This window comes from Solea solea, chromosome 20, assembly GCF_958295425.1.
Source record: "Solea solea chromosome 20, fSolSol10.1, whole genome shotgun sequence".
Taxonomy (NCBI): Eukaryota; Metazoa; Chordata; class Actinopteri; order Pleuronectiformes; family Soleidae; genus Solea; species Solea solea.
Genome location: NC_081153.1, coordinates 3030083 through 3057677, shown reverse-complemented (window position 1 = coordinate 3057677; position 27595 = coordinate 3030083). Strand labels below are relative to the sequence as shown.

Here is a 27595-nt window from a genome sequence, read left to right as displayed (position 1 = left end):
TCTGACACCTCAGCAAACATCTTTATTTAAAACAATGTTTTCGTATGCAGCTACATGAGAAACACAACAGAACTAATGTCTGAATGTGATGAGAACTTTTTTTATCACTTTGTCTTGTTGTATAATCAGGATTATTCTAATGTCGTCCATATTCTAAAGTCAATGCTATCGTCTAAGACACCTTCTTTGTAAAATTCAGGAAACTCAGATAAGCTGATTAAAGTCGACGCCTCCAGCTCCAGAGGAGGAAAAACTCCTGGTTCCTCTTTGAACTCACAGACATGGCTGTCACATCCTTCAGGCTGCCACTTGAAGTTAAAGAGGCAGAAAGTTAGAGCAAGCTAAGTTTGCATGGATGCTCTGATCTCCGCCCTCTTCACAGCCAAGGACTTCCTCTGCTGCACAGAGGAGGCGGTGGCCTCCGTGACGCCGTGGTAGCTGTCCGTTTCCTGAGAGTCCTCGCTGTTCTGGGACTTGGTGCTGTCCTGAGAGTCTGGCTTCTGCCTCGACGCGCGGCTCTGCTCCTCCTTCAGCTCCACGTAGGAGCGGGAGAAGGTGTGAAAGATGGACGTGACCGGGAAGGCCATGAGGAGGATGCCACTGAGGATGCTGCTGAGAGCCACCACCTGGCCAGGGATGCTTCTGGGCACCATGTCGCCGTAGCCCACCGTGGTCATGGAGATGACCGCCCACCAGTAGCTTCCAGGGATGCTGGTGAACTCCTGCTTGGCGCCCATTTCGCTTTCAGCCAGGAACACCAGCGGGGAGTAAAGGGCCATGGCCACGCACAAGAACAACAGCAAGAGGCCGAACTCACGCGTGCACCTCCTCACTGTCAGACCGAGCGTCTGCAAGCCCAGGGAATGCCGCGCCAACCTCATCACGTAAAAGATCCGCAGAGCTCGCAGGACTCGCAGGACTAAGCCCACCTTCTCCAGGTAGTTATTCCCCGACCCCACCTGTTTGCCTCCCACTGACAGAGAGTCCACGATGAGGGTGATGTAGTACGGCAGGATGGCCACCACGTCGATGACGTTCAGCGGCGTGCGCAGGAACATGCACTTGCTCTGAGTCTGAATGAAGCGCAGCATGAACTCCAGGGAGAACCAGGCCACGCAGACCGTCTCCAGCACGAAGATGTTAAAGCAGCGCTGGGAGCACTCGCCCTGCAGACACAAGAAAACATACAAGAAGACGTACATTAGAGTGTGGGTGTGTTGAATTATGCAGCAGCCGCACTGACAAGTCCAAAAGCTCTTCAGATAAAGATGACATGAAGACGCAGCGTGGAGTCAGTAATTATGTCTTGTTTTCAAAGCAGCCTCGTCGTTGACGGAAGCCGCTTGGCTGCGTTTGATCTCACAACAAAAAGGTGAGTTCTGTTCTTTTCGCACAACAAAACCGTGCTGAAAGATTCATGACATGTAAAATAACAAAAGCTTTGAGTATCTCATTGAGCAAACGTCTCGCACGTCAAAGCCCGAGCGATCTGGAGGTGAGAGCTGTTTGAAAAGTACACGTGCAGATGATGTAGCTGCACCGTGGATGCTTGAAGCTTCTCCCTGCAGAACTGCTCTTTTTTAATCTTTTAATGATGATTTCTTTTCAAGTCTGCTGAAGAGGTTTCATTAATATTTTAACTTATGATTATAAGAAATTATTGGGTTATTAAGCCAAGTCTCCCCTCCAGGAGACTGGTAAAAAAAAAAAAGTATAAGATTATGCTTTTCATATTATTATTAATAAGTGCTCTGTGGGTATAAGCCTGCGTACTTCACACGGAAGTCCCTCCCTAGACCTTCTGCAAATGGAAGTCTGGAAAAGCACAAGTGACAGAGTGGTGGTGTGTTACATTTGGCACAAGCTTGTGTGGTTTTACTTTATTTATTTTATTTTATTTCAGAGCCATTTTCTGTGTTTTAGGTCAGACTGTTACTTTGTCACATGAGGTGATCACAGACCAACGGCCATGACAGACAACCACAAACAAACTATTTGCTACTTAAATGCGCTCATAAAGGTTTATGTTACCCCTCGACTACACTGTTCATCAAAGGATTGTCGTCTGGCGGTGATAATCCAGACAATCCAGACTCTTTTCATATGTGTCCCTCTATCTTCAAGAAGCTCTTGAAGACCCAGCTCTTCTATCTTCTCTCCTAGCCCTTATCTTACCTTACCCCCTCCCCTGCATGATCTCCTTCTGCCCTCTCACCCTCTGTCAGTCCACTGTACGTTTGATACTTGCAACTATCCCCTCCCAAAGAGGGAGGAAGAAAGAAAACATGATTGAAGATGCATCCTTGGGGTTGTGTGGACTGTCGAGGGTTAGAACTAGAGGTAACATTGTCACTCCCGTTTTGCCCTGCTGTTTGGTTTTGTCTCCACGTGTTCCTCGACACGGACGTGATGGAAAACATTTGCAGCAGAGCCCACGTCAGACTCACTCACTGCTGCGTGACGTGGTTCAAACACTCAGCAACATTGGTGAAACAGTGGAGAAGTCCGCTTATCTGCAGGTGTGCATGTGCACAGCTGTGAATGTTTAATCGCGCCATTTCCATAGTATTTGCTGAGTCAACAGTTCTGGCAGAGCACCTGCGTGGAGAAGGAAAAGTCTTCTTGGATTCAGTCTCATGCATTTTTTAAAGTGCACTCTCAGGTTTGCACAAACAGTCGCGCGGCTTTTGCCCTTGAGACATCAAACGTGCTAAACCCATTAGGGACCGTACATAAGGATCGTGGATCAGGAAAAATCGTGCCTTGGAAAAGCACTTTTTATCAACTGAAAGTGACAGCACGCTTGTTTGGATTGATCACAGCTGGGAATCACAGACTCTGACGGAATACGGCGCTCTGCTCAGCCGTACCACAGCCTTCAGTGTCAAACATCAGTCAGTTGTGATGCTGGGTGTGATAAAGTGCTGTGGAACTCCAGACAGCTGTCTCTGTTACCTTTTGATTATAAACCTTCAAAACCTGTGGTGCCAAAGGTGTGCAGTAAATGAGAAGAATCTGAAACACACATACTGTCCTCATCTGCGTATGTTTTTAGGAGATTCATTGTTCCGTTCGGCTGACGTTGGCTTGTTGTTAGTTTCCGAAACATTGCACAGTTTTCTTTTTGCCTCTGTCAGAAACTTCTCTATTATCCAAACCTTGTCATCAGTGTACATTTTGTTGTGGTACGTCACTTAAATGAGACCAAAAAGTTCTGCCTGCTAAACTTTAGAAATCGCTCCCCCCCCTGGAAAGTCTCCACGCCCCCCCAGGGGGGCCCGCCCCACAGTTTGACAAAGGCTGATTTAGGAGGAGGAGCAGAGGCGGCTTGTTAGTATCAATTGTCTTATAGTTGACCTATTTCATCAAAGACCTGAAACAACATTAGCTGGCGGCTAGTTGTTAGCATGTGTATTTCTACATTAAACTTCAAAATACTTCTTCTTCTTCTTCCTGACACCGACTTCTTCTAATATTTCATGGTTAAAAACTCCGGTTGGAACTGTATATAAGTATATAAGCAGTGGTAGTTTGGCTCCCAATCACATTATCTTGGTGTGTTAGATTGACTTTGAGAAATTTATACTCGCTAACTCAATGTCTACTGCGTTATCCTGCACATGGGGGGTTGGAGGGCTGCTGGTGCCAATCCCAGCTAACACACACACACACACACACACACACACACGGTCAACTTAGAGTGAAACTTGAAGAGAATCTGGTTTTAGTCAAACAAACATAACATAATAACTGTCCTTTTCAAACAAGTAAAGATACTGACTGACACTGTGTAGTGAAGCAAATCAAAATGATGATGTTTATAACTGAAGTTGTAAATGTGCATGCATAAGTTTCATTTGTTTGTCTCTACAGTACGTGGCCCTGTGATGGAGCGGCGACCCTGTCCTGCACCTTCCTTCATGGTAGAAGATGTTGGGACCAAGTGGTGTCCCCAAAGTCCCGGAAGATGGATGGACGTTTCATTTTAGACGTAGAGGCAGACTATGACGCTTCAGTTTGAGACAAGGATCAGTTTGTACCAGAAATAGAAAAAAAAAGAAAGATTCTTTTGTTTATATTTTCTTTTTAAAGAAATAATGACATATTTTTTGTAATAGGCCTGCAGTGTTTTGTCACAAAACTTTGTGTAACTTTGTATCACTTGAAAAAGCTCTTGATCTCCTCATACTGAATCCTCATGTTCCTGTTGCCAGTCCTCGTGGCAGCGACAGAACTATTGCTCCACCCATCAGTTTCCCACACAGCACCGCGGCACCATCTCGCTGTGCTTTTCTTTGCTGCACGGCGACGATTCGAGGGCCGGGGGTGAAATCCGTCTCCTAACCACAAGCTGTCGTTTCACATCCGAGCAGAAATGAGGTGAAAAGCCCAAAACAAATGAACTCATGTGCTACTGCACGACAAATCCATAAGGGGCTTATATTTTTTCCTGACCGGTCTGTGTCACCCATCTTCTCTCACTCTGCTCTTCAGCATCCACAGGGGAGTGTGTGAGACTCTGCCGTGGATATCATCCCTTTGCCTGAATGTGAGTGTATTTTTTTAGAGTTCTCTGTCAGCGGCTTTCTGGCTGAGTGCTTTTTCCACTCCCTCTTGCTCCCGCCGTACTGAGCTGCCTCTGATGTGCACGGAACCACAGAGGATCAAATTAAAACCACACAATTATCCATCTGAGTGATCAGGGGGACTCTGACCCTGTCACAGCTGAAGACAAGCATGTAAACCAGACAATGCAGAGAGCGACTGCTCAACCCTGATCCCTGTAAATATGTCTCTGAGCAGCCTGAGACACACCAGGGCTTTGCTGTCCACGCAGTTCACTTCAACCAGCTTCAATGATACACTTTACCCAAAACCTTTGACTACTAACACTCCCAAACTGTCAACAACAATAATAATCAGAATAATCAAAGTAATAATCACAAGAGCTTTTACTTTTGTATCCAATTACTGATTAGTAGAGCTGATGTCAAATATTTTTAAAATCGATGAATTGGTTTGAAGGTTTTTTTCATGATTAAAACGAGATTTCTGATGTTTCAACTTCTTAAATGTGAATATTTTCTTGGTTTCTTTGCTCCATAAAACAAGCAAATCATTCAAAACTGAATAAGTTTGGTTTGTGGACAAAAACAAGACATTAGAGAACATCATTTTATGGACCAAACGATGACTCAATGAATTGTGAAAATCATCGCAAACCAACCATATCCCAGAATTCTTTGCACGACAGTGGCAGAGCAATAAGAGTGGCGGCGGTAATGCACAGTTCAACTGTTTTACCAACCACCATAAAAACCTTTTTTACTTTTTCTCTTCCCTAAACCACACAACACAACAAAGGCTCAGTGGAACTTGGAGATAAAACGCAAAACAAACAATGATGAATAAATAAACTTGTCTTTAAATGTGCAGCATGGGAAAGTGTCAGGCGACATCAAAACTAAACATCACTGTAGTGAGAAACACAAGAGTCGTGTGAAGTCATCGCAGCTTCGTCGTTGTTTTATGAATTTACTCGACTAAACTAGTGCAGACATGATTCTGGTCATTTATGGACAGGACATGGGAGTCATATTTAGCTTGGTGATGTTAGGATCTGCAGAAAATGTCTCTCCTCCTGTTTTTTGTGGTGTGTGTCTGCTTGTCTTTTCCCCTGCAGGCTGGCCTGAGAATCACTCCCTCACTCCCTCACTCACTCACTCATTCACTCCAGTTTGCCGTCTTCTCAGCTCTCTTATTTCACTTATTTTGCTTTTCATTCTTTTGTCCCTCACAGCCTTGCTGTCAGTTCCTTTATTCCATTTCCATCCGTCCATCTTCTACCACTTTATCCCCCACACGAGGGTCACGGGGGGAGCTGTGCCAATCTCAGCTGACATAGGGCGATAGTCGGGGGGGGGGGGGGTGTCACACCCTGCACAGATCACCAAGTCCATCACAGAGACACAGATAGACACAAACACCCATTCACTCTCAGTCACACCTACGGTCAGTTTAAAGCAGGGGTGTCAAATTGGTGGCTCGGCTATTGTGTTGAAACAGTTGTTGTTTTTTAGACCAGACTAGACACTCATTGGCCCCCAGGTCATTTGATTTAGAGTGTCCAATTGACTTAATCCTCATATTACATGTTTTTTGGAGTGTGTGAGGAAACCAGAGAACCCGGAGAAACCCACACACACACGGGGAGAACATACAAACGCCATGTTTTTCTAACCGCGTCGTGAACTCAGGTCTTCTTGCTTCACCAAACGTGAGGCCCTTTTATTGTTTTAAGTTCTTGTGTGTGTATTTGGGGTTCTGCCAACTCCTTGCGCCGTGTTACAGGCGGGTAACGATGTGTTCAAATGCTGCATAATTAAAAAAGCTGACAAGTCAAGTATATATGTTTCTATTTCCATCTTAATTCTTCTTCTTCTTCTTCTTCCACCTCGTCCTTTAAATAACTTTCTGTGTGGAATCTGTGACACTCGCGCTGACACTGGGTTTGAGATTATTTTGAGGACCCAGGATGTCTGGTGGGGAAAGTGATGACAGCAGATTCAGAGAAACACATCCGCTGGAGAAATGGGGCAATAGAGAATTCATTTGAACACAAAGTTTATGGCGTCTGTAACTTGACTCAAATACAGTATCAGTCATTTTTCCATGTAATTTGCTTGTCGTGTGTGTGATTAAAATGTTAATCAGTCGCTCAAACCCAGATTATTCATGACATCATCATTACTTTGACTGGAATACATAAAAAAATCATCAAAATATGACGTATTACACTCCACCGCCACTGACACTGATTAAACCCTTCACTCATATAGTACGTTTATTTATTTTTCCCGATGCTGTAACTCACGCTCGCAGCGTCGGCCTTGACCCACGTGGCTTTGTCAGCGTGTATTTATTACAGACGGTTGTTTGTGCAGCGTTGTGTTTATTCAGGTATTTGTGTTACCTTTAACTACGGTTGTGTATCTATCTACTGCATTGTTCTTCCTATACGTCTAAATCGGTTATTGCTGAATCATCGACTTGAGGCTGCAAATATGGTACTAGGTACAGAGTCTTTTTCACTTTGTGCCCGTACACGGTTATTTATTCTGTCCTCTGCTGCTGTGGAACCCAGCTCCCCCTGGGGAGTCATTAAAGTTACATTTAATCTAAAGTACCATCAATATTGATGGGCTGTTGTCTGCTCTCACTCTGTGACCCCCCCCCCCCCCCTCCCCCTGCCCCCCCAAACACACACACACACACACACACACTTAAAACGCTGCACTCGACCGATGAGCTCAAAGCAACAGAAATAATAAACACGGCACCATAAGCTAGACCGTGATTTGGTTTCAGGACTTCATTTTGGTTCTTTTACAGGTTCATTTAGGTAAGGTTGTGTTTGAGTGTTTCTGTGTCATTGTGATTGGATAAAGGACTTGTTTACAGTCATTTAAACAATGTAAACAGATGTTTATGAACCTCCATTTCTGCTGTTTTGCCCAGCGCTGACCAGATGTAATCATATGTGGGACACCAGTGATGGCCTCACTGAGAGCTCATCCACTTCACAGCAGGAAACATATTGGATTCATGTGTCCATGCCACAAGGCTTTATTTAGTACAAATGGAACAGCTGTTATACAAGTCAAATTTCCGACTTGACTGTCCACTCTAAAGTGTTATCATTCAGCGACCAATCAGTCCTGTATTTGACTCTGCATGAGACCATTTACAGAATAAATCATGCTGTGTTGAAGAAATCTGTGTATCATTCGTTCAAAAGGAAACAAACAGATAACTTAGTTTCGATTTCAAAGTTATAGATTATATACGGATAACGAGTGTTTCCCGTTTTCGTCCATTTTTCCATTGAACGCAAGTTATGTGACACGAACGTTTGTGATTTTAAAGGGGACATATTATACCCTATTTCCCCCATTAAAATAGTTCCCTGGTGTCCTAATGAACATGTCAGTGACATGCCTTGGTCAAACTACCATAAGGATGAAGCATCATAGCAGTTCAATAACCCTGCTAAGCCCGCCCCTTTCAGAACGCTCGGTTTTCGTGCATGGTCCCTTTACATGCAAATGAGACACAGGCAAACACACACCCACTTCTTCCAGCGTGTTTCTGATTTGTCCTCGTTACAGCGCTTTACAGCTCTATTCGTCTCCCCCTCCCTCCACTAGTTCTCTGACAATATCAACATGGCAGCGTGCGCAGAAAACAGCCAGAGTGCCGTCACAGGAAGAGACGTTCTACATAAGGATCGAGCCGAACAGTGCCAAACTGTAAATCAGTTAAAAACACTTAGGAACAGCACCACTGATCGCCAGCGGCGCGCGGCGAGCTGCATAAGCTGGCGCTGTATGTTACTGTATCAGACCGGTGACTATGCTCCGGAGACCTCGTCACCGCGGCACCGCTGATCGTCACCGCGGCACCGCTGATCGCCACCGCGGCACCGCTGATCGCCAGCGGCGAGCTGCCTAAACGCATACAGCGGTGGCGATCAGCGGTGCCTCGGTGGCGATCAGCGGTGCCGCGGTGGCGAGGTCTCCGGAGCATAGTCACCGGTCTGCACCGGAGCTGGCGATCAGTCGCATACAGCGGCTGTTTAGGCGGCTCGCCGCTGGCGATCAGCGGTGGCGATCAGCTGATTTTCACAGAGAGTGCAGCACCTCTGCACAGAGAGTGCAGCACCGCTGATCGCCAGTGGCGAGCGGCATAAACTGCCGCTCGCCGCTGTATATGTGATTGTATCAGACTGAGTCTGTGCTCCGGTCATGGAGGACGTACTGAACAAATATTTTTAATTAGGACGTGTCAGAATGGTCAGTTATGAGCTCTATGTGACCTTTTCTTAACAACGTGTGTGTGTTTGTACGTCGGTGAAATACGTCCCCTGACTAAATACGGCGACCGCTGTCTAGTGCGAACACACAAACACACGTTTGCTGACTTTATCCGGCACATTAGCTTCATATATCAAATCCTCTGTGGAAGTTTGTGTAAAACACTGTGCTCCACTGTGCAGCCACCAACAGCACACTTGTCCCTCCGCGTTGACATAATACCGCTCTTCCTCCCTCGCCTGCACTCTCGCAGGGACAAGGTGGAGCTAAGGTGGAGCTCTCGAAGTAAACTTACTGGTGGGGCGGTAACATTCGCGGTGAAATGCGCATGCTGACGTCATAAACGCAGGGAATTCAACATCGCGTGTTTTATCGCCTATACTTACACTAAGGGGGACCACGAAAACATGACGGAGTATTCTTATTCCACACTTTGGTGACTGGTAGGGCCTCTAGAGTCCCAAATATAAGTATTAAAATGGTTAAAAAGTTGATTTTGCGTAATATGTCCCCTTTAAGTAAAGTTAGAAAGATCTTCACAGATTTGAACTCTCGCGATCAATAACATACAAACGAATCATTGCTGAAACACATGCGAGACATTTTTGAATTATAGCCACTTAGACAACAAGCTACCGGAGAAACTACGTTGATCGCTTAACAACAGTGAAACCGGAGTGCAGGGACCGTCTACAAAGTGCAACACCCGAAAACGAGAGGCTACGCTAAACATAACAGTGTAACTTTCTGTAAAGCATTTTTTTTGTTGTTGTGGATTTGCAGACAGTTTTATGATTTGTTGTCCCGTGTGAAGCTCCTCCCCCTGTCCGTATTACACAACCTTCGGATGACGTAACTTGACGAAACAGGAAACGCTTGTTATCCGTATTTTTTCATTCATTTAAATTTTACAGTTCATTATGTTTCGTTTTTGTTTTTTCAGTTTCATTTTGAATGAAAGTGATTGAAACTAGAGCTGAAACAATTACTCGATTAATTGGTTTGAAGCTTTTTTTCATTATTAAAACAAGATTTATAATTGTTTCAGCTTCTTAAATATGAATATTTTCTTTGTTTCTTTGCTCCATAAAACAAAGTAATTATTGAAACAATCATTTTGGATTGTGGACAAATATCATATTTGTACACAATCATTTTTCTGACATTTTATGGACCAAACAACGTATTAATTGTGAAAATAATCGTCACATAATCTATTACGAAAATAATCGTTAGTATCAGCTCTAAGTAAAACAGTAAATTGCTCAAGACATTTTTTGTCCTATGTTGAAAATCTAGTTGGGCGACAAACAAATTCCTTTTTGGAACTAGTGAAGTCGCCCCCTTATGGCCATTTAAGAGAATGCAGGTTCCACACTGGCTTCACTTTCTGCACCTGATAATAATAATAATAATGCATCACATTTGAACAAAGTTTTTGTCAGGAAAAGACTGCTGCTGTTCCGGGTGTTCCATTTATTTATTTGTCGCTTTCCTTTGCCACTTCTTCATAATCTTAGAGTAAAAAATGAGGATTGATGTTGGAAATAAAAACATTTTTCAGTACTTGGACTTCAGTTAAAAGCTCACTCCCCTGAGACCCAAACTCTCCAACATGTTTTGATTTGATTTGTGGCACAACTGCAGCCCGAGAGAGAGAATCATCAGTCAATATCTTTCCTCTTTTCCTCCACAGCAAAGTGCTTCCTTTTTGTGGTTTTACTGGTTGCATGTCTTAGTCAGGGGCATAATCTGAGATAATGGCAGGCGACTCGAGCTGAGAAGTTTACTTACGCAAATGCTTCTATGGTAACGGGAGAAGTGAATTTGTGGCGTCCAATTCAATGCCCCCTCATGTGTTGAGAGGCTGTTCAGCAGGGTGTGCTTGCCGCTCCGCAGGCAGGAGCAATTAGAGTCTGTGTGCAGTAACCAGAGGGCACGGGGAAAACACGGTTGTACCTCAACTATGTCTCAATTGTTGTTGTGTCTCGCTTGACGTATTGCTCTTTATCACGATAAACTAAAGTCATTTATGAGGAAAGGCTGCGGAAACGTGCATCTAGCAGCAGAAAATAATAAAGAAAATCAGAATTTGAAATACTTCACATTACAATCAAATAAAATATCGATTGAATCATTCAAAAATATTGTCTTTTATTGTTTGAAAATACACTTGTTCTTTGCAGGTTTTTTTGTTTGTGGGCGGGCCTTAGGAAGCTGCCCGCTGATTGGCTACTGAGTTTTGGAGGGACAGCTAAACAGACCGGAAGTAGCCAAAGGCTCGGAGTCGCTGTCCGTATATATATATATATATATATATATATATATATATATATATATATATATATATATATATATGAAATGTTGCAAGCAGAGGCGCAGCAACGACATTGTTGTGTTTTGATTTATTTAAAGTGTGATGTGTATATAAGAGCTAACTGATGATGAATGTGTGGTCAGAAAAATAAAATAAGCTAAAAGCTTCATAATTGAGTATATTGATTTTAAACCTCCTGCAAATAACAGTATTGCAGTTATGCAGTAACTCAATATCACAGCCTAATGAGAGGAATCATAGATTTTTGAAACTTTAAGGTTAAATGTATCGTAGGTAACTTTTTATACACTTATTTTTTAGTGACATAAGCTTTGGCTGGAATGTTCTTTTCCCTCCTTTTCTTAGCATCATCGATCAGACGTTATGTTATGATGACATTATTGTTTGCAGTTTGTACAGTTTGTTTGTTTTAAAGGTAAGAAGTCACTCTGCGACTCGCCGAGGATTATTAACCAAATAATCTGAGCGAGGAACACAAATGATGACCGCCGTGATGGAGCGCAGCCGTGCATCTCACTTGCAGTCGGGAGGAAGGAGTGCACGTCTTATTTTAGCACAGATGAAGATGGAATTATTTCTATTTCTCTTTGCACACATTTCTCTTTCATCCGTCCCCTCAGATGACACATGGCTGTCACATGGGGGGCATGAAGTTTAAAATGCAACATAGAGCAGCTTTCTTTTGTATTTTTACTTAATCTCCGTCTGTAATAATAGGAGAATGGCAGCGAAAGGTCATCCGGCCATGCTCTATCACCATGTCAATCAGCCTGGTCTAAAAATAAGTTCCATTAATACACATAATGTACATGTAATCACTGGTTCTATCTGACGGAAGCGTCTGATAGAACCAGAAGCCTTTTGAGTGAATGCAAATGGGACGTAAAAGCTAATAAATCACAGTACGTCGAGGCGTCTGTAGTATTACAGCTTAGCGTTTAACCCTGGAGCCAGAGAAATAACATAATAACAAAAACAATGGAAAATACCAAAGGCTTGAGTGGAAATGATCATTTCATTAGTTTCATTATACTAAAGGGAGAATCTGTGCAGTTGTAAGTGATGATGGATATTTGGTTTGGCTTATTAAAGAAGGATGAAAAAGCAATATGCTTTGGTTGATTCCATCAAAGTCTTCAGCTACATAAATGCTCCAACATGAGGACAACACAGGATGTAAACGTCCATACTTTACATTTCTGTCCTCACATGGCAGTAATGAGAGAAGATTCTCTTTCCTCAAATTAAAGGATGCCAGTGATTAGTGTCTGTGGCAGTTAACGGTCACAGGAAGTGAAGTGTCAGACTGTGGTTTCCCTCTCGTGTGTTGCTGTACTCTGGTTTTCTAAGAATGACACCGCCGGCTCCTCATTATACCCATAAACCCTTGCGTTATTGGGGTTTCCTCTCGTGGCTGGCTCAGTCTGGGTCCCTGCTCCTAATGAACCACCACCAAATGTTCTTGTCGAGGAGGAGGAGGAGGAGGAGGAGGAGGAGGAGTGAGACTCACTCCAACATCCATCTCTGGGTGGTTAATTGGTGTCACAGTGACTGTTTTCAACTGTCCACTGTTTGAAATATAATATTATAATGTGTCCTTTTTTTTTCAAACCTGTTGCTCTTCTGATTCCAGTAATTAAAGGAGCAGGAGATGAAAGACTGAAGATGAGACTAATGCTTGAGCTGGTTCAGCTTTTTGTCAATTTGGCCTTTGAGAGTTGCACATACACATATGTATATATGTATATGTATACGTATATACATATATATATATATTCATATATATGTATATATGAAGTGTTGAAGTGTTTTTACCAAACCTGCTCAGTGAAGCAGAGCAGAGCTGTACGTACTGTACATTAGGTACAGACTGGTGTGACTGTACTTCATTTTTCACTCACCTGCTGCTGTCACTCGTTCTCTCTGCCCCGGTCAGCATTCCTGTGCTCTCTCTCTCGCTCTCTCTCTCTCCCCCCGTCTTCCTCTCTCTGAACACACCAGAGAGGAAGACAAACCTAATCGTCAGCTAGACTTGGTTCAGTTGGGGGTTGTAACGTTCATTAACGTTGGTTAATGCAGGACAGCTTCCGTTTCAGTCTTGGGGATTTTTATTGTGTTTTATGCAAACATACGACACATATATGCTGCAACAATAGGCTCAGACATTTCTCCCCGGCTTTTGTTTTACAGGCACATATGCTTTGCTTGTGTTTTACCCACAATGCCCTGCGTTGTAGTCCCCTTCCTGCATTTGGTTCACTTGAAGTGAACCCGAGACCTACGTTTTAGGCAGACCAGGGTTCGGTTGAACCTCCCCAAACAAACTGGACTTTACTCGCAAATGAACTAGGGTTCGATTAAGAAGGAGCTGGTGTGATGATCAGGGATTGTTAACGGTTAACAGTGTGTGTGTGTGTGTGTGTGTGTGTGTGTGTGTGTATCACCATGAGCAACAGAAGCAGTTGCAGTGACTTTTTGTCAGCAGCTTCGTAAGAAAATGAACAAAAGGTGAGTTGAAGGACACAGGAGAACATGGCACGGCCATGGACCCCACGTTGCACCTTACAATTGTGCCGGCAGAGTGTGAATGGGTGAATGGGTGAATGGCACAAACTGTAGTGTAAAGTAGCTTTAAGTGGTCATCAAGCCTAGAAAAGTGCTATATAAATACAGACCCTTTACCATTTAGCAATGATTGCTACACAAAGAAACACTGACTCATCTCCTGTGTCCTTGTTCGTTGTCTCCACTCACTTTTGTTCATTTTCTCATGAAGCCGCTGACAAAATGAATGTCACTGTAACTGATTCTGTTTCTCATGACACACACACACACACACACACACTCGTAATCACACTGCTTGCCATTTAATCAAACTCTAATTACGCTATTTATCTTAAGTTCAGACAGGGGTTGTGGTTTTTTTTTAATATTTTGGTTAATTGCTGCTTGATTGATAGTTGTCTTGAAGAATAGAGAAGATACAAAACAGAAGGAAAAGCATACTCGTTTCACTTTTAAACATAAATGAATGGCCTTTACATTCAAACCAGCTGAATGGTCAAACCAGATTAAGCCAATCTGCTTCATGTGACTCTCTCTGTGTTTCTCAGTACAGCAGTGTTTTGTCCTCGTGTCGCCCGGTGACATTCCTGCACCACACACAGGAAAAGGGTTTTTCCTTTTTATGCCATGTCGTGTTGGTGGCTACTGTGATCTAAGCATGCTAGTGTAACCGAGCGTCCGACAATCTGATTGTCCAAACAATCAATCAATAAACGGGACGAGACACGAGTTAGCTGGTTCAGGTATAGCCACAGTTTCCTACTCATACTTTTTTATTATCAGCGTAGAACAAGAACAGCGGAAGTTCGTCAACCACAACGACAAAAACAACGTCATTTCAGAGCGATGAGAGAACAGTCTCATCGCTATAAGCGTGGAAATAACAACCGCATTGTATTTCACGCCACACATGACATTTCTCCCGCTGAGTGAGAGTGATGAAACTTAAGGCACAGGAATGCAATGACAATGACCAATGCTGTGTGTTGACGTTTAAATTACAGTTGTCAACGTTTAATTAATTACTGACTTTATTTTAGATTTATTTAAAAATTTTGATTTTGAATTTTGAAATGATGAATATCTATTGTGTTGTTTTTTTAAGCTACAGAACAGTTTTTTTTTTTCCCACTTTTTTCTCTACATCGCCCCCTCTTGACCAGACTAGACACTCATTAGCCCCCAGATCATTCGAGTTTGACACCCCTGACGTAGACATTCAGTAAAAATGCTGCAGGTGCTTGGTAATTACTCTGAATTCCTTGAATTGAGGGATATAAGTGATGCAGTGGAACTTTGAGGGTATATATTTACCTACTTTGTTTAAAGTTGTTTTTCCTATCAAAATGTGTTGTGTGACTTTGAATTATAATATCAAGGATGCATTTGAGAGAGAGAGATAAGTGTTTTCCATTCACAGCCCCATAGTTTTGTTTACTGGTCCGCTGGGGTGTACATAGGTTTGGGTAAACAAACCTTTTTAACGATACAGAAGAGATTTTATTTGCATAATCCTCATATAACATCAAAAATACTGAGCTTGTTCCTTATTCGCTTGAGCCCATTCCATATTCATTTTTTTGGAAGCAGGTCAAGTAAAAGTATCTGTGGGATTTTGCAAAAAACAGAATGGCACGCTCAAATTCCAAACACCATTCATTTGAAGGTATGTTTTGTTTTTGGCAGTTATAACAGACCTAAATTGGAGCGTATGGATCTCATGCTGATATGAGGGAATGTGCCGTGTGCTGCTCCAACAACGAGGGGAGCTGCACAATATTCTGCCTTTCAAGTGTACAGAGGGGAAGCCTGGTTTTCCCTGAGCCTTTGCCTCTGTCACACTGATTTACAATCGAGCTCAGAAAGAATCAGTATGTGGGCTGCAGCATTAACATAATATGAATTCTCGAGCAGCTGTAAAGCATACACCTCCCTTAGGCTGTTGTAAAAAAAAAAAAGAGACTGGGAATCCTTGTCTTCATAAATATATGTTTGTGTAAAACCACAACTGTGGTGTTCCTCATGAAAGTCAGTCTCCAATATGATGGTTTTAACGTTTAACACCACAGAGACTGAACTGAAAAAAGTTGTAACATAAATGAGTTTAAATGTTTGTTTTTGGAGTGTTTCCCTTTGTTTAATCATGGTTTCTAAATGATTTACTGAGCAAAATAAGAAATTGTTCCAAAGACGTGTCAGAAAGTTAATGTGGGACATGAGAAATTAATGACAGTGGACATTTTGGACAAGTGAAATTCAATCAGCCAATAAAAGAAAGTCATAACTGATAAAGACTGCGAGGACTCACCCTCTCCTCCTCTGCTCTGAGGTCAGGCATGGTGCTGACACACAGTGTCACCGCAGTGATGGCTACAAATAACACGGACAGACAGGCGAAGATCTTCCCTGGTATGCCCGAGTGGGGGTTCTCTACCATGTCCCTCAGTCTCCGCATGCAGCCCCCCGGTTGCGTCTCCTCCTGTGCCGATGTCTCCGTCAGCTGCTGGCTCTCCTCGCAGGATTGCGGCGAGGTGAGCTCGGCCTCCTCCTCCTCCAGCCTCTGCTGCTCCTTGTACTCCTCCTGCCTAAGCCGCAGCTTCCTGAGGCAGCACCAGTCCAAGCTGTTCTCCTCCACGCCCCAGTAGAGCAGCTCCTCCTGGAAGGACATGGCGCACATCTCCCTCAGGAGCCGCAGCTTCCCCGCGGCCAAGAAAGTGACGATGGTGCGAAACGCAGACGGGCTCCGGTCGAAGAAGTACTCATTGCGGCTGCAGTCGTAGTCGTCGCACACGTCCATGATCTCGGCCTCGTTGCTGCAGCTGCGCAGTTTCCCCAGCCTTGATAACGGAAACTCCTCCAGCGTCGACCACGGGATGCGGTATTTGATTCCGCCCACGTTGATGATGGCGGCGCTGTCGGCCAGGTCGATCTCGTCTCCTTCCTGTTGGCGTGGCTGCGGGTGTGGCAGGAGCTGGGCTCGCTTGTAGAACACACCCTTCTTGGAGGTGACCTCCTTTGGGTTCTTGACAGGGTTGAAGCGGAAGCTGGTGAACTGGTGCTCAGTGCTGCCTGCCAAGAAGGCCACTTCCTGGTACATCCCTGCTACTCTGATGGGGGAGCGTGTCCTCTAAATGGCGACGGTCGTGGGTACTTCGCGGGGCGGCAGAATAACTTGAAGCTGGTCACCTGTTCAGCAAGACTGCACATCTCTGTGGGACAGACAAAACAAATTAGTGAAGAAATGTTTCAATGACTTTACTTTTTTACAATTGCAGGGGTTCATTCAGTATCCTGCTGCCTCCATTACTAGAAAGCAGTGCGGTGCAGCTCACCACAGTGTGGCTTGAGTTTCCTCCACAGGGTGTGTGGAGTGGATGCTGAGAGTCATGACGTCATGCCAGCAACACAACCCAGTGTACCAAGCCAAGAGAATTCCACGCAGAAAAAAGAAAGATGGGCATCCCAAATTTTGTAATATGTACAGGCTTTGGTCGTCTCCTGCCTCGACTACTGCAACGCCCTGCTAACAGGCCTCCCAACCTGTGCTGTGGAACCACTACAGATGGTCCAGAACACGGTGGTGAGCCTGATCTCCAATCAGCCTAAAAGGGTACATGTCACCCCTCTGTCCCTTTGAGCTCCACTGGCTACCCTTAGCAGCCCGCATCAAATTCAAATCACTGATGCTAGCCTACAAAGTGCTCCATGGGTCTGCGCCCACCTCCTAAAGGCTTAAGTTACCCATCGACTACTCTGCTCATCACAGGGTTGTCATGTGGCGGTGTCAACACCCACACAAGATAATCCAGACTCTTTTCATGTGTCATTCCACGCTGGTGGAATGACCTACCAAGCTCTACCAGAACAGGGCATCCCTGTCTATATTCAAGAAGCTCTTAAAAACCCAGCTTTTCCAAGAGCATCTTCTGTCACCGCACTTACCTTACCCCCTCCTTCTGCACTTGGATCCACCTCGACACTCAGGTTCTCTGTCTGTCCACTGTTCCTATCTAGTGGAATTCTCTCCAAGACTCTAAGTAGCTTATTCCTCTTTTTGTAAGTCACATTGGATAAAAGCATTCTGCTTAAATGCTTACATGTAAATGTTAATATCGCAGGAAGAAGACAAGGTTTGTTTGAGGTGAAGGCTGTGAGTCTGCACAGAAAAACACGACTGCTTTTCCCTGCCATTGCACATGAGTGATGATTCTATTTTAACAAAATGAATGGACTGCAGGGAGTCTAGCTCTATGTTAGGTATCCCAAGGAAGGGTGCCAAAAATGGGACTAATTGGTTATTTTGGTATATTTCTCATTGTTTGACAATGAAACACAAATAATGTTTGGATTTGTTTCTCATTGTGTACAAACAGGTCCAAACACCATGAATGCCTTCAAGGAGAGTCTGCCTAGAAATGGGATCTACTGTACTTTTCCAATCACTGATCATCATGTGAGTATAGTTCTATTCTCCTCCCTGCTCCTCAGTTTGCATTGTGTGTGGTTTTCTATGAACTATCATTTCTAGATTCCAGTAAATACTGGCTGGTTTAAAATGATACATTTGCTCTGGTTAGTATTAATTGACCCAATTTCATCTTGTTTGAGAAAAAAAGTCAAGACAGTAAACATGTGTAATCCTTGTTTCCCCAAGTCGTTGGCATTTAATTGCCGTACTTGTCAGACTGAAAACAGAACACAGATGAACAGTCCAATGCAAACATCATCTTCCACTTATCTTTAATTGCAATGGAAGTTCATAATACAAGAAAACCAATGTCATGTTTTTTTCCTATTTACTGACTCACCAGGCAGCAGAACGAGACATTTTAGAGCAGAAGGAAATCGTAACATCAGCAACAGAATAATCACAACACAATGAACCAAATAGGAACCTGAGTGTTTTCCGTCGTTAGGAAATTGCTTATATATCTTTCAAAATATAGACAACCTTCTTGTCTGCCTTCTCATATTTTGGCTCTAGGTTTTTTTTTTAAATGTTCTGTTTTTGGTTCTTGTGGAAAAGTTTCAGCTGCAGCAGTAACACAAAAAGACACTGATAGCACAAAAGTAAAGTATCAACAAGAGGAAATGGAAAAACTTTACATGGTCATGAAAGTGGTTTCCTCCTGGAAAAAAATGAAAAATGATAGAGCAACTGACCCTGCTGTTCTGTGCCTGCAAATATCATGGAGAACAAGAAGATTTTATTTTGTAGATTTAATCGTATCATGTGTTTGTACACTCTCGCTTCTTCATACACAAGCTCTTAAGATCCAAGTAACCATTTTCATGAAGCCACGCTGCCTTAACAAGCTCCGACATTCTCTGTTTTATTCAACATGACCATCTGTGCTTACAAGTACAGCAACAATGACTCTTTACTCTACTGAATCCACGTCATCACAACAAGTAAAGAGCAGAACTCCACAGAGTCCCCTCCTCTACTGTGGGCCAAATCATTTTGAAACAGACAGAGGGAGAGTTAGAGTCAGCGAGGTTCCACCTCTACAGCGATTTATTGACACATGACGCTGCATCCAGTGGGTGGTTTCACAGGAGCACAGAGAAAATGAATTTAAGGGAATGCCAAGGGACATGATCATAGACATAGAGGAGCACCATGTCAAATAAGGCTCGTTGAGTCCAGGAAATATGACACAGACGTTCAAATAAATGCGTGATTGTGGTGTTTGCATTAGCAAAGATTAACAACGCTGTCACTGTTAGTGAAGCGAACACTACAAAGACTATAGAGACCACGGGAACCTGGAAGACTGGCTCTGAACATCATATATCATTTGTTTACAAAAACCCAGACTGTATAACTGTTTAAAACATAAACCGTTGTCAAAGATGTTCGCAGAATACTGAGTAAGCCGTATTCTTTTCAATGTTGTTATCGCGAGAAAGCACAGACTTGGCGATCTAGGGCGCACACACCTGCCGTTTAATCAAACACTTTCAAATCAAACAACTCGCGTGATTTAACGTGACTTCAGAATATAAACAGATGTGGAGGTAGATAGTCAGCGTCGTCAGTTAACAGCTGTTGTGTGCTGAGAAATTTGGCATGTACAAGTTACGGTTCTAAACAAAAGTACAAAACATCCGTTTCCCGGTCAGCTCGCTCTTGTTGGTTATCGTGGGGTTCTGCTCACGCCCCTAATCGCCAATTGTATATATCAAACATGTTTAATTCTTCGTCCAATGACCTTAAAATTGCATCTGTTAATCCCTCACATTTAATATATAATAATAGATAATTTGGCCAGATAATCTGTTCAAATCAGCCTAAAATCAGAAGACACCCACGATTGTTGGAAGGGACAGATCGGGACCGAAATCTGGCCAATGATGCTCTCGTGTGGAACAGACTCCACTCTCCATATTTCTCAGTATAGCTGTGTTTAGATCTCATGTCAGCCAGTCACACTGCACACAGGTCCAGTTAAGTGACTTTCTACTGCTGCTGCCGCTGCCGCTGCTGCTGCTGCTGCTGCTGCTGGGTTGTTGAGCAGTTAACAGGACAGATGACCCTTCACTGTGGATGTATACACAGGAACGCTGGCTCAGTTCTACACAACAGACAGGATCCATTTCCACATGAAGGATGCGACTCAGTGTTTATGAAGTACACGGAGGCAGAATAATAACGTCAACAAAAAAAGTTATGAGCTGCATGACTCAGGTCTGAGTTGATCGTCTTTGTCAAATGCACTCGTTCAACTAATGAGAGTCAGTGTTTCTTTAATCTTAAAACAGAACCTGGCTACCCAGCTGTCGACTGACTGCACTTTTGTATCAGTCCAAGCAAACTATCGTCGGGCTCTGGCAAATGTTTGCTGTCAAATTAACTCAAACATTAGAAGCAGAGTTTGTCTCATAAATTACATCGTGTCACTTGAGTGAAATCCTCCAGACTGAAAAATAACACATGTCTTTTTATGTTGGGAACAGTTCTACATACACACACACACACACACACACAGTGTGTGCTCTGAAAACTGCGGCACAATTTCAATATGACTTGTTACGACTTTGTACTTTTAGCAAGGAATTGTTTGAGGGAAGCAATTCATATCTTTAAGTCGTCATCTTTGCAAAACATTACAGAAGCAATTAACAGGTGGAAAGTAATGCATTACATTTACTCGCGTTACTGTGATTGAGGAGGATTTTTTGGAAGTTACTGTACTTCACTACATTCATACATCATACATACATCACATCTGAGTAAAGACAAGTAAAGAAGAGTTTCACGCACCACAAAACTTTTTGAATGATGAGGACAGGTGAATGATGGGGACAGGTGAATGATGGGGACGGGTGAATGATGACAGGTGAGCGATGGGGACGGGTGAATGCTGGGGACGGGTGAACCATGACAGGTGAATGATGGGGACGGGTGAATGATGACAGGTGAACGATGGGGACAGGTGAATGATGGGGACGGGTGAACGATGACAGGTGAATGATGGGGACAGGTGAACGATGACGGGTGAACAATGACGGGTGAACGATGACAGGTGAATGATGACAGGTGAAGGATAGGGATGGGTGAATGATGACAGGTGAACGATGGGGACGGGTGAATGATGACAGGTGAACGATGGGGACGGGTGAACAATGACAGGTGAACGATGGGGACGGGTGAATGATGACAGGTGAATGATGGGGACGGTTGAATGATGACAGGTGAACGATGGGGACGGGTGAACAATGACAGGTGAACGATGGGGACGGGTGAATGATGACAGGTGAACGATGGGGACGGGTGAATGATGACAGGTGAATGATGGGGACGGGTAAACAATGACAGGTGAACGATGGGGACGGGTGAATGATGACAGGTGAACGATGGGGACGGGTGAATGATGACAGGTGAACGATGGGGACGGGTGAAAGATGACAGGTGAATGATGGGGACGGGTGAACAATGACAGGTGAACGATGGGGACGGGGGAATGATGACAGGTGAATGATGGGGACGGGTGAACAATGACAGGCGAACGATGGGGACGGGTGAAAGATGACAGGTGAATGATGGGGACGGGTGAACAATGACAGGTGAACGATGGGGACGGGTGAATGATGACAGGTGAACGATGGGGACGGGTGAAAGATGACAGGTGAATGATGGGGACGGGTGAACAATGACAGGTGAATGATGGGGACGGGTGAATGATGACAGGTGAACGATGGGGACGGGTGAATGATGACAGGTGAACGATGGGGACGGGTGAAAGATGACAGGTGAATGATGGGGACGGGTGAACAATGACAGGTGAACGATGGGGACGGGTGAATGATGACAGGTGAATGATGGGGACGGGTGAACAATGACAGGCGAACGATGGGGAAGGGTGAATTGACGTTATTTAAGGTCCCTGAGTGAGTGAGAAACTTGAAGCATTTGTGACCTTTGACCCATTTTGACCGACACATTATGTGTTAACATAATTTTATTTTGTTAGCACTTCAATTTGTAAAGTTTTGCCTTAAATTCAAAACAATTCATATGAGATTTGTGTTTCCTTGTCCTTATTGTACGACACAAGAAAGAACCCCAACCTTGTTAAAAAAGTAACTAACTTTTACTCTGAGTACATTTTAAACAAGCTACTTATTTACTTTAACTTGAGTACATTTTTAGAACAGTTTAGAACTTTACTATCAAAATAGTTGTAATTTGACTCTTTCCACCTCTGTTTGTTAATCTGTTACACTGAGAATATTCAGCTGAACGTTGACTTCAAATTATTAATTTGCAAATAATATAAAATGTAGTTTTTGAACCAATACTTGAGTAATATTCTCCCCTGACGGATGCATGGAGCAGGAGTTGAGTAATGTTTTCCCTTTGATTCAATACAACTCAATTTAATTAAAATGAATAACTTTATTTGACCCCAGGGTGCAATTCAGGACCTCACAGAGCAGTCATATATGCAAAAACATGAAGAAGAAGCAGTTTAACAATTATACTGTGTGTTTAATGCCGAGTGTTGATAAACATAAATTATAAAAACTACTTCTTGTTCCCTCTCACAGTATTTTATGTCACGTAAAAACATAAAGAGGTGAATATTTTTCACTCTCCTTTCCAAGCCCAAGTGTCCTATATTCGACACTCAAACACAGGCTTTCTTATTCCATAAAGTAGTCTACCTTTTGAAGCAAATTTAGGTTGAAAATGACTTTTCACGCTCATTAGTTGAGCCGTGAGCAGCTTATGAAGAAATAACACTTCAAAGTGACTTCAAGACACTTTTGCTCTCTTCAAACCCGAGAGGATGAACTCTGTATCAGCCCTGCATTATTCTTTCACCACCAGTTGCTCATGCAAATATAATTTACATGACTCGTTTTGCATAAATCTGCAACCCCATACATCACCGATACACCCGCCCTCCCACAGCCACTCAGTCATCATCTTTGTAGCGAGGGCCTGAAGCCGAATCTATTCCGAGACGCACAGATCTTGAAGGGCACTGAACTATCACCTGACCGGCTCTTAAATCACACTGAACGATGTCCTCAGAGCCACTTCTGTTCTCAACAATTAAGTTTTTTTTTTGCCTGAAGGAGCGGCAACGCAATCAGAGGGAGAGCAAAAACCGCTTCATGATGATGCAAAACATCGCTCTTGAGTCGCTAACTTCTCGCGGCATAATCAGAGAGATGAGGGTCTGGGGGACGGAGATAAAGGTCGGACTTTACAGTGTGAGTCACAGAAACAGGGAGAGACAGATGAGATGCTTCAATATTGATTCAGTTCACAGTGTCTGCATTAAACAACGGCCAAACATGCTGCCATGCTTTTCTGCCGTATGAATTATAAATGGGATAAATGTGATCTGGTCGATTCTGTCTATACCCCTAAATCCCATAATATACATAATGAAAAGGGGAGATTTAAAAAGACTTGGACTCCGCCAGTGAAGCCAGTAAATAATAAGAATAAACATAAACTGCCAGGTCTTTAAAAAAAACTATTTTTAACAACAAGGCACACTAAAAAATATACAAGTATAGAACAACACCCTTTTTAAGGATTAACCCTTTAACACTTAACCCTCTGTTTTTGCTTATTTTAACCATAAATGGGCCAAAAAATGTCCTGTAACTAAGTCCTTCTGCCTATTTTTCCAAAATACCTTCATTAATGTCCAATATGGTGCAGTTATTTACTGTACAATTTACTGCATGTTAAAATAGTGTTTTAACAATTTAAAATGAAGAAAAAATGTTTATTGCTTTATATTAAGCAAAAACACTGTTGTTGTACATGAACAAATTCTTCTGTTAAATTTGAAATTTGAAACAGTATAAAACATATTTACAATAATAATGTCCAAAAACTTTGACGCTGATTCGCCGGCTTCCTGTAACAGAGAGATGAAAACAGACAAAACAAACTCTGAAGGTTGCTTCAATAATGCGACAGAAGAGAAGTAAATCAGTGTCAAATCACTGTAAAACCAAGTGGCTGCTTTAGAAATGCATTGCATTTTGAAGTCTTGCAGTTTGTCCGGCACCAAGTTGGCTTTTTGAAACCATAAGAGAACATTATTTGGACGAGAGGGTGACGAGGGAGAGGAAGAATATGTTAATTCAGGTGACAAGGCTACATTAGTTAATTCACACATGCATTACTCCTCTAAAGGTAAATATTTTATAAGGCCCTTTTCTTACAGACTTGTGCTGTGTTCACACCGAATGCCAAATTTTAAACATAAGTAACGGGCATTCGTTTTCACCATCAACCAAAGTACAGTTGCTCTCGCTCCCTCTAGTGGAAACGTAAAGACGACGGTTTCTTCTCTGCAGACAGTTCCACGAGAGATAAAGTGTCCACACACGTAAATAAATAAATAAATAAATATGATAATATAATATAATAATATATATTTATAATAATATAATAATAAACACATTTCCCCCGAGCAGAGTCTGGCCGCTGACGTCATTCGGAGAATCTCAAAGCTGATTGGCCATTGCGTCGCCACGCCAGCACGATTTTAACTCGAGTGACAGACACGATTTTTGTCACGCCGCTCGGCCCCGGCCTTTTTGCAACCTGTAATGTTGCCCCCAGTGGTCGTCCAAGAGAATGCAGGTTTTTAATACACGTATGCACTGGCCTGACTGGGCTATTACAGTACTATATATACTACAGTATGTGCATTAAATGCATGTTTATATACAGGAAATGCCAGTGAGTCCTTGAGTGGTTTGGACAATTGACAACTAAGGAGGTGGACTGAATGTTTTTCATTCGTTTCTTTGTTAAACCAAATAAACTATGACGTAAATGGTCAATACCTTGATTTGTTCCAGTTTTTTAACTTTGCGCAGTAAGAGTGTGGTGCCTTCAGTCCTGAAGTCGATTTTTTAGAAACACTTTCTCCACCTAACTGAGTTGCTGCAGACTGATCGGGGCAAAAAAAACATTGTCTGTCACAGCTTGTATTCTGTGGATTTAAAGTGGATTTTTTGACTTATTTTTGTTGAATTCTACCGGTAATCTTCATGAGACGACTGCTGTGTTGTGTTTTTAATGTCCTGTAAAGTATCTATATTTGTGGGAGATATTTAAGGGTTTTAGTTTTCTTTTTTATTACTATTTATTTATTATTATACTGTCAGAAACACAGTTTCGCTTCAACGTGAGTATCTTGAATCTCTTGAAGGATTTAACAGCGTCATTAACTCCCCTAATAAAATTAAGCCTGTGCTTGTTTCAAGTCTGACAGTCGGCTGATTTAAGATTCAGGGATCTGGATGTAACAAAGTTGTGATTCCGGCAAAAGGATCCTTTTAAAAGCAGACGTGGAGACACTTTCAGTTACAAGTGATCACAGCAGAACACTCCTCATTGTAGCTGTGTGTGTGTGTGCGTGTGTGTGTGCGTGTGTGTGCATGTGTGCGTGCGAGAGTCACAACGTGAAATTTACGGCACAAGAGAAACACAAGCATCCATCTCCACACACACACCAACAGGTTAATGATCCCCACACAGGGAGGCGGTGACATCTATACGGCAAATCTATAAAGGAGAGAGGAAAAAGGAGGAAGAAGACGCCTCACAAGTGCATCTTAAAAGCATCTCATTTACTCTGGTATAAGATGCTTAAGTATCCAGTTTGTTTACTTTACTGACAAATTGACAAAAGCAGGTCCTGATGTGTGTTAGAGTTTGTCTCATGTTATAGGTTTTTCTGTGTCTTTATTCCTAAAGACAGTCAGTGCAGTAAATGCCTGTTGTTTCTTTCTTTCTGCTTTATAATAAGAAATGATTGGACAACACATACTGTAAGTCTGTCGCTCCAATCTGTGATTAGGTCAAAGAAACTTTTGAGTGAAAAACAAAAGGTTCCCAAGTCCAATTAGTTCGCCCACCTGAGCAATTATTCTACCTCCTAATTTATGTCAAACGAGGCCGGGGTTTTGACTGAAAACAGAAAACAGCTGGAAGCCAAAAAGCCGACATGTAGCAGTTAAAAGGTGACGACACAGCGGCGACTGTGTAACCACGCAGAGAGAAAAGGAACCAGTTTGTAACAATAGTGCAATAACGGCTTAGTTTAGTGCTTTCACTGAGGATTCTTCTGGAAGCACTCGCGGTGCCTTTAGGGACGTTATACGACTGTTACAGTAATGAATAAAAAAAAAATACCATCAGGACATTATGAAGGCATTAATTGAGAACCATTAGCCCCTGTAGCCACATAAACAGGAAAAGGATATTACAGTGAAATGAAAGGAGTTAGTCACATTTATGAGGAGACGAGAAACTCACAGATGCTTCTGCCATAAAAGTATGAACTCTACACTCACTGGCCACTTTATTAGCTACACGTGAAACCTATGGTTTGACATGCTGTGCTGGCAGAGATGTTGGTTTGAACACATGCTTATTGTTTGTGTACTGTTGCCTTTTTCTGTCTGTTTCAAACCATTCCTCTTTGACCGTTGGTATTTTTACCCTTAGAACTGCTGCTCTCATATACACAGACCATCCGTATCATGCTCAAAGTCACTACATCAACTTTCCTCCTCATTCTAATGCTCAGTCTGAACTCCAGCAGCTCGTCTTGTGCCTGAATGCACTGACATGCTGACATGTGACTGTGTGATTAGATATTTAGAGTTATTAGATATTAGAGTGTTTCTCCCGTGTTCTGTTCTTAAAGCAAACAAAACAACGTTCATTGTATTTATTATTATCATTATTATTAGTATTATTAGTATTATTATTATTATAATCCTCGGTCCCACACTCACCCCGTGACTTGGTGAACTCGTGTCCATCGGCTCCAGCCTGATCGCGCGCACCTTCCCACATTCAGCGTGTCTCCAAGTTTTCCACGCTGTTGCTCCGGGACATCGCGGCGGCGGTTCAGTAACTACTGAGGCTCCATGAGCAGTTGCAGTCTATAGTTTGCGGAGAAGCGTGTCAAAGTCGCCGCTTGTTCCGAGGGTCACAGTTATACGCGCGGCGTGCACACGCGACTCCCGAAACAACCATTCTGTCCACGGGCGGAGGAGGTCGCGTTAGTCCATGTGTCCTCACCACAGGCGACGTGGCAGATGTGGCGGAGGAGTGCGTGACGCCTGGAGCAGGTGGAGGATGGCGCACTGACTGACTGACTGACTCAGGTGCGTCTGGAGCTGCGCGCTCCTCTGTGCGCTCGCTGCGCTGCGCTCTGACAAACTGCGTCTCTGCCTGGGAAACCAAACCACTGTAGAGCTCGAGCACAATTTCCCACCATCAGGGGGAGTGTTCATGGATTCCTTCCCTCTTGTCATGTGA

The 27595-nt window shown here is 43.1% G+C and overlaps 1 protein-coding gene across 1 annotated transcript; it reads right to left on the bottom strand.

Annotated features, from left to right (window-relative positions):
- Positions 1-27595, bottom strand: kcng2 (potassium voltage-gated channel, subfamily G, member 2). Its single transcript, XM_058618519.1, has 3 exons — positions 27067-27595; positions 16085-16985; positions 1-1166 (listed from the first exon to the last, which is right to left on the bottom strand). The coding sequence occupies exons 2-3, from the start codon at positions 16871-16873 to the stop codon at positions 342-344; spliced, it is 1614 nt and encodes a 537-aa protein (XP_058474502.1). The 5' UTR covers positions 16874-16985; positions 27067-27595; the 3' UTR covers positions 1-341.